General features: G+C 26.4%; 1 protein-coding gene across 1 annotated transcript; it reads right to left on the reverse strand.

Moving 5' to 3' along the window:
- Positions 1-3: 3 nt before the first annotated feature.
- LOC145847636 (WW domain-containing oxidoreductase-like) lies at positions 4-5,100 on the reverse strand (the record flags this gene model as incomplete). Its single annotated transcript, XM_082953659.1, has 5 exons — positions 4,946-5,100; positions 2,822-2,929; positions 1,380-1,619; positions 648-716; positions 4-169 (listed from the first exon to the last, which is right to left on the reverse strand). Coding segments are annotated over exons 1-5 (738 nt in total), but the record flags the coding sequence as incomplete, so codon positions are not given.
- Between the last annotated feature and the right edge of the window lie 3,645 nt (positions 5,101-8,745).

The following is an 8,745-nucleotide window of genomic DNA, read 5'->3' on the forward strand; positions in this document are numbered from 1 at the left end:
GGCCGACTGCTTCAAAGTGGCGGTCAGCTGCTGCACGAGGTAGAAGTGCCCGACGTGGTTGGTGGCGAAGGTCAGCTCCACGCCGTCCTCGGTGAGCTGCCACGGCCGCATCAGCACCGCGGCGTTCAGTATCAGCATGTGGATCGGCAGCCGCTTTTCCACGAAGTCCCTGGAAAGTACAGTTTGAATAATCAACATAAAGTCTAGTTTACAGTTTCTTGTCGTTTTTTTTTTGTTACTATAAGCATCGTAGTAAAAAAATCTGTAAGCAAAAACGTTTAGGTGTTAATTATAGAAAATTCCTGAAAAAAACCATTTATATATATAACATATAATTCATAACTTTTATCGTAAAAAGTAAGCGCTGGTATTAAATAAAATTGTTGACTGAACCTTTAAAGGTTAATTATAATTTTTGCTTGCTTGTACTCATATTTGAAAACAACTTTAATTATTTCTCTTAAATATTTTTTCTTTACACTGTACATAACTATAGGAGATGAAAGTTACCTTCGTTAGCATGTTTTAAATATTGATTTTTTAGATTTAAAATGTTTTGTTTTAATATTTAAACACATTTCTTATTTTGCTATAGATAATATTAATAGTTCAAGTTTATTTAACTTAGAAAGGACATAAAACCATACCTAGAAAATTTGCGAATACTCTTCAATGAAGCCAAGTCCAATTCCATTACCGTTATTTTACAATCAGATCTGTTTTAAATATTACAACAAACCTTACACAACAAATAAAAATATCTTTACAGAAATGACAAAAACAAATATACATTTCTAGCATTAAATGTTTGCTTGTTTGGTAGATCAACAACCAGGGTTGCAAAAGGGTTTTTGTAGAATTCTTCAAGATTTTTAAATTATTCTTCAGGTTTCTAAAAGATAGGTCTTTTGGTCCACTTTTAAAATATAACTAAACTTGAGTTTGAAAAAAATTGTCTTCAATAGTATAACACTATTTAAAGAGATACTATAAAGCTACTTTAAATCTATTTTTTAACAAAAAAATAATAATAATACAAAAAATGTTTATCTTTTTGATAGATTTTTCGTATCTAATCAAAATTACGTTGATATAAATATTTTTTAAATCCAAGTTTTCTAGTAAATTTTGTACAAAGTTCCAGATTTTTTTTATTTCGCAAATTCTAGGTTTTTTCCTTTTTTTTTTTGTCAAATTTGCCAAATTTCAAACTCTGTGACAATACTAAAGTTGCATGCTTCAATCAAACTACTAATTATTTTTGCTAACAATATTAGAAAACTAGATGCTTGAGAATTGACAATAAAAATTCAGATTGAAAGAAAGATAAAAACTTGAATAATTTTACGAATTCAAAGATATTTTCAATACTCTAATACCTGTTTTTGCATATATCTTTTCTGGCGCTGTGAGCTTTTGCAAGATTTCTGCAAGCCAGAAAAACATGACACCCGTGGTGAGCCAAACTTCTGGCCGTCTCGAAACCAATTCCTGTGTTACCTCCAGTGATTATAGCCACCTTGCCACTCAGGTCTGATCCGAGCAAAATTTGCTCAGTTGTCGTGTTTGCATCGTATTTCTGCTTGGGAAATGTACTGAGCTTTCCGTTGTTGACATCTCTGTTTATTTTAAAAACTTAAAACATTAGATAATATTTGAAAACACTTAAATTTATAGCCTGAATATTACCAATCAAAACAAGAATTGGTTGATTTTATTTAATTAATCAAAGAAAAAAAGTAAATAAAAATAATCTACATCTAAAACATGTTATGAAAACTTTATCATATTAAAATTTATTAGAATAGGTACATACACGCTTATAATTTATAAATAATAGAAACTAATATTAGTTAGGGGTATAGGGGGAAGGGGTAAATCACTTTTTTCACAATTAAATCTTATTTTATAGAGTTTTAATTAAGCTACAAGATGCCTTTTACTGATTTTAATATTCAAAACAGTTTTTGAGATATAGCAGGTCAAAGTCGGAGGCAACAATAGGTTCCTTATGGGAGGCGCAAACTAAAACGGCAAAAAAAGACTATTTCACTAAAAATCTATCTTCTACGTTTTTTGAGACAAATACCTCAAACTTTCAGGAAATGTTCCTTGCGATATTTAAAAAATTCTGTTGTATGGAATTTTTAAAAAATTATAAAAATAAAATTAGTAAAAATATAAACAGAAAAAACAGTTTTTCTTTTTTGTAATAAAATTTACATTTTTTTGTTTTTTTAAATTCTGTTTTGACCAATTTTTTAAATATTGCAAGGAACATACCCTGAAAGTTTGAGGAAGTTATCTCAAAAAATGTAGGAGAAGATAGATTTTTAGTGATTTCTAGTTATTTGCTGTTTTAGTTTGCACCTCCCATAAGGAACCTAATGTAGTCTCCGACTTTGACCAGCTATATCTCTAAATTTATTTTGAGTTTTAAAAATCAGTAAAAAGCAACTTGTAGCTTTATTTAAACTCAATAAAATAAGACTAAATTTTGAAAAAGGTGTTTTACCACCCCCTATGCCCTTATAATATTTATAAAATAAACAGTCAACTTATAAAACAATTACATAGAGAAAAGCTATATTTTTATTTTTGTTTGTCTTATTTTTTGTTTGTCTAGATCATTTAATGTTAAATGTCCTTAAACGTTCTGTATATGTTTCAAAGAAAAAGTTGCTAAAGGTTTAAATACTTTTTTTTGTTTAGCTTCAAAATATATACAATTCATAAACAATAATATATTAGCTAGTCCTAATTAAAAATTGTAACTTTTACACAGTTAAAATTAAGGTCTAATCATTGTTTTGTTTGAAACCTGCAGAAAGCTAATCTTGGATCAGTGTAAGTTGTCCTGTCATTTATTGTGTCAACAAAGTAGCTTCTCCCTTGTTCATCTTCTTTTCTTTTCCAGCCATAAGGTAATCTAATGTTTTAATTTTATGTTTAAAATGGGTTAACTAAAATAATAAAATATTGAAAATTAACATAATACTTTCTAGTTATTGTATTTTCATTAAGGGCATAGGGGGGGGTAAACACCCTTTTTTGGTTTTTGATCTTATTTTATATAGTTTTTACTAAGCTACAAGATGCTTTTTACAGATTTAAAAAATTCAAAATAATTTTTGAGATATAGCCGGTCAAAGTTGAAGCCGACAATAGGATCCTTATGGGAGGCGCAAACTAAAACGTCAAATAACAAGAAATCACTAAAAATCTATCTCCTCCTACGTTTTTTGAGATAACTACCTCAAATTTTCAGGATATGTTCCTTGCAGTATTTAGAAAATTCTGTCGGAACAGAATTTAAAAAAATTAAAAAATAAAAATTTTATAACAAAAAAACAAAAAAAAAACTGTTTTTTTTGTTTATTTTTTATATAAAATTTTTATTTTTTATTTTTTTAAAAATTCCTTCCGACAGAATTTTATAAATATATCAAGGAACATTTCCTGAAAGTTTGAGGTAGTTATCTCAAAAAACGTAGGAGAAGATAGATTTTTAGTGAAATAGTCTATTTTTGCCGTTTTAGTTTGCGCCTCCCATAAGGATCCTATTGTCGGCTTCGACTTTGACCGGCTATATCTCAAAAACTATTTTGCATTTTTTAAATCTGTAAAAAGCATCTTGTAGCTTAGTAAAAACTATATAAAATAAGATCAAAAACCAAAAAAGGGTGTTTACCCCCCCCTATGCCCTTAATTCATTAACCCTTATTTACTATCTTTTTTATTTTTAAAAATAGTCAAATACTTTTAAAAGTGTTTTCTAAAAATGTTGTTAATAAGAAACGATATATTTTATGAAAAGGCTAAATAAAAGCTAAAACGATTTTTATAATAGAAACTATTAAAACAAAAAATCTAAATAAGTTGTAGAAAAAATTTTAAAAAACACAATCTTTGTTTGAATTTTTTTATCTATTTTAAGGCTTTAAATGATTTAAATAAGCACATAAATCTGAATGCACACTTTATAAACCTAAAAACTTTATTAATACATTTTGAACACAATGTTTTATAATCATAATGTGCTACTTTTTATTGTATGTTACAATCTTTACAGGTTTTGTAGAGCTGTTCTCATCAAGTGGTTAAAAACGTTTTAATCAAAAAAGTACTCACGCCAGATATAATAAATTTAAATATGAAAGATTGTCAAAAAAAATATTTTTTAAAAACAAATTTAGTATATTGCAGGGGCACAAAAAAAATTACCTTGTGGTCTTTATTTGTACCAACTTTAAAATAATAGGAACAATAACGAAAAAAAAATTATTACATATTTTTTAAGATTCACAGTGTCAAATAAAGAGCTTTAAAAGGTTTTATGAACAGAAAATTCATTTAAACTCGAATGGTTCTTTCTAGATTTTAAATCTAAAATGTTTTTTACATTTTTACAACTAGATTGAAGTGAGCGAGAGTATATTTTTTTTAAATAAATTAGTAAAAAAACTACTCAAACTGGGTAAAAAACTTTAAATAATAAATAAATTAGTAAATAAATAGATACATCAAAAAAGTTGAAATATTTGTACAAATGCTAGTTTTGAAACCTAACACTTGATACTCTTGAAGCCTGTTTAAACAGATTATAAAATAACTCTAAATTATACAAACTGTTATACACTTATTGCTTTAATAGATGCCTTTTATCAGCCTGAGAAGAAACTAACTTTCTAATCTTAGTGATATTTCATACTTTTATAGTTCATACTTGAAGCTTTGACATAAGAGCCAATGTTATTTCTGAAAAAAAAAGTTTTGCCATCCTATGGCATTAATGTGATTTTATTCATTTTAATATTTAAACATTTATTAAACTTTTAACAAGAGGCTAATAGCAACTCTTTACCTTAGTAAAATTTATACAAACTGATATAATTATTGCTTCAATATATGATTTTTATCATTTAAGAAGAAGCTTGCTATTAACCTTGGTGACACTTGCTTTCTTTTTCCACTGATTGGGTGTTCCCACTTGGTTTCTTGGGTCAAGTGGTTGGCATAGTAAACCCACCCTTCTGGTGTTGCCCGCTCCTCAAAACCGTGTGGAAGCTCATCATCACTGTCAGTGTCTACTTCGTTCATTTTAGTGTTTGATAATTTAACATTAGATCTAAGATTGAAGATTATTAATTTAAATAATTTTAATGTTTACTGTACAATAACCACCAACTAAGTACGCACTTGCTAGGTACAAACTGCTGGTATAGTACGCACTTTTTATCAAAAAAAAAAGATGTATTCAAAATACAATTTCATTTGAGTTGAAAGAAAACCTTAAACTAGTATTACATAAGCATTATATTTTAAAATAAGTTGTACTGAATTAAATTAAAATAGTTTCAAACTATAGGGACCAGAAAATAAGTTATAAACTTACAAACTGAACATCAAATTCAATAATTAAAACAACATGTTACAGTAGTTTATTTATTTAAAGAAAATAACAAACAGTGCATTTTAAATTTGCATATCCCACGATTATAACATATGAATAAAAATACAAATACAAATTTTGATAAACAAAAATAATGAACAGTGTATTTAATGTTTACATACTTTTGTATCATATATATATATAAATTGTATAAAAAATCATTATTGACATAATTAAAGGTTATTGCAATAGACACTTATATATTCAATGATTGAAAGATAAATGTAAAATTTGTATAAATAATAAATATTAATGAAAACAAATAACATTGCAATTGAGATTTATTTAGAACTAGATTCTTTTGAAAACATATCTGTTAGGGTAGCTTGTTGTTTGGATTTACCAGACATTTTTTGTTGGTTTTATTTTTTTATTTTTAGAACCCTAAATTAACCTTTAAGAAAAAACACAGTTAATAAAAGCATGATCAATGTTTTCATAAACATTTATTTATTTAAAACTAGTATTTACATAATTATGTGTAATATGTAATACCTAAACTCTAAAGCTACAAGTAAATACAAGATAGATTAAAAAATTGTGGTTTGAATATAAATATTATATAAATGCTTAATTAAAAAATAAAAAATATTTAAAAAACCAGAACATATGTTCCATAAAAACAATAAAGCTGTGTTTAATCTTCAGCAAGTATGGTTTGATATGAATAGCACTTTGCTTAGCAATGATACAAAAGTTATACAAAAAAACAAAAAACACTATGAAGTAATTATTAATTTATATTTTGTACAGTAAAATTGTAAAATAAATTAACAGTACAACTGTAGAATAATTTGTACATTATATTTAGTATATTGTACAGTACAATATTTAATAATTACGCCATAGTGTTTTTTTATTTTTTTATAATTTTTGTATCACTGCTTAACAAAGTGCTATTCATATAAAACCGTACTAGCTGAAGATTAAAAACAACTCTATTGTGTATGTTCTGGTTATTTTTTTAATTCAAGTTTTCTTAATAAACTATTTTTAAGTCCTTAAATTGGGCTATATAGAAATGATGAAGTATATAAAATCACATTATTTTTTTTATAAATATATATATTTAAATGAACATAAAAAAAAGACTTCTAATATACTTTCTATAAATATTTTTGTTTTATGATGAAAGTTTTTGTTATTGGGGAATTCGCTTTCAATTGTAAACTTTAGTGGCTTTTAACATGTTTTTAATATGTAATTAATGTAACTAGCTATGTATATGGCTTAATATAATTAAGTGAAGACAAAAAATTTCTAGGTTAGCACTGCCAGTTGGGTATTCATTCCTGTGCTGTGTTCAAAATGCGTACCTAGCTGGTAGGTTACTGTAATAATATCCAAATAGTATTAATAGTAGAACTAATTTCTTTTAAAAACACTAAATGATAGTTTTTTGTATCTTTATGAGTATTATGTTTACCTGATTATTTCAAACGGACAATCAATTATATTTTTGTAATCATGTGACAGTTGTTTTATAGTTTTGTTTTTAAAAATGTCAGTAATTTTGCAGTAATGATAAGTATTAATACTAAATGATACAGTGTAAAGTTTGTTTTATTTTGCCATGTCCTTAAATTTTTTTTTATAGTCTTTATTTTGCAATCATTAACTTAACGTTTAATGCCATACAACATTATATTTCATAGAATAAATCAGAAATTTTATTATTTTATTGTAATGCAAATTGAATTATTATTTAGTTTAAGGTTTTTTTTAAACAATCATAGCTAAACAAATTATGACATCAAATATCCCTTTAATATACATACCACACCTTAATTCTAAAGGTAAGTATCTATACCTACCAAGTTTCATTTTACAATAACAATTTTAAACAACTAGCTATGCTTTTTAATTTTTCAAAAAGCACCATTTTACAGACAAAATTTGTATATTTGTGTGATTATGACGTCATAATACATCTAAAGAATTTGAAATCTCTTTAAACATGTATCTTTAAATATAAGCTTTCATTTAAAATATTAATTATAAGTCTAGGACATGTATAACTGACTGTATTACTATTTAAGTTGAAAAATCAAAAAAATATGTGATTTTTGGGGTTCAAATCAGTTTTTTGGATCACAACATTAAAAAAAAATTTTTTTTGTTGACAAATTCTTCTTAATGAAGCCAAAACACATCCAAATGTTACGTTCAAAAATGTCCAGCAAACACCACCAAGTACTCCCTAATGTTTTAAGAAAAAATTATTTTACCTATTAACCTTTTTTTTTTGACAAATTTACTTTTGATAAAATTAAGAAAGTTTCATAATAAAGCTTTGTACTTAAGCCAGATTGGGAAGATCTCAACAGTGGTTTCTCACAACTATGCCTGCCTGACGAGTCCTAATAAGGACGAAACCGGTCGTAGGTTGTCTCGGATGCCGTTGTTGTTGGTTATGTGGTGAAGTTCATTGTTTATACAAAGTTTGCAAATATAATAATTTGGTTTTTGAACTAAAAATTAGACAAAAAAAACTTAAGTAGTTTTATCATAGCTATTGAATGGATTAACTTGATAAATTTTAAGTGCTTTATGATGGTCTTGAAGAGTAAACATACAAGTATTCATAAATGCTTGTGTAGTGACTTAGTAAATAAGATTATTAGCTCAGTCATCTTATAGTAGTGTATTTTTTCATTTATGTAAACCACTGGGTTTTGATCTTGTAAAGTTCACTCAGAGAGTTTTCAAGGCAAGCATTACCATTGCTATCAGCAGGGTCACCACTATTTGAGTAAAAAACTGTTCTGAAAGACCTTAACACAGTGGGCTGGCAAGTGGCCATTGACTATTTTTGCGACTAAACAGTTAAAGCAAGATTTTTATTTAATTGTTTAGAGGGGGTTTCTTCTTTTAAAAACTGGGTTTGTTTCTGTTCTGCTTAAAGTATACTAAAAGTTATGTAAGCTTAAATGTAGCCAAAGTTTGCTTTTTTTAAGTTTAAAAAAGCCTCAAAAATGCTTAAATTTTTGTCAAAATTAAGGTCTACATCTACTGTTAAAAAACACATTATAAGCTTTTATACAAATACTTTTTTTTAAGTTTTTTCATTTCTTTGGTTTAATGTTAATTGAAAAAAGTCAAAATTCATTGAATACTTAAATGTAAAAGTATATTATTTCTCATTTAAAAAATCTTCTATTCTCGCCGAAAGTTCATTGATGATTTTCTGGCAATTTAGGGTATTCTTCAGGGTTAATTTTCTCAATTCGACACCGTAGAACCAATATAATTTTTTTTTGATAATTTAGTAAAAATGACAAGGAATCTATATA

The sequence above is a fragment of the Thalia democratica genome, unplaced genomic scaffold (genome assembly GCF_965202585.1).
Source record: "Thalia democratica unplaced genomic scaffold, ktThaDemo2.hap1.1 HAP1_SCAFFOLD_1009, whole genome shotgun sequence".
NCBI classification, from domain to species: Eukaryota; Metazoa; Chordata; class Thaliacea; order Salpida; family Salpidae; genus Thalia; species Thalia democratica.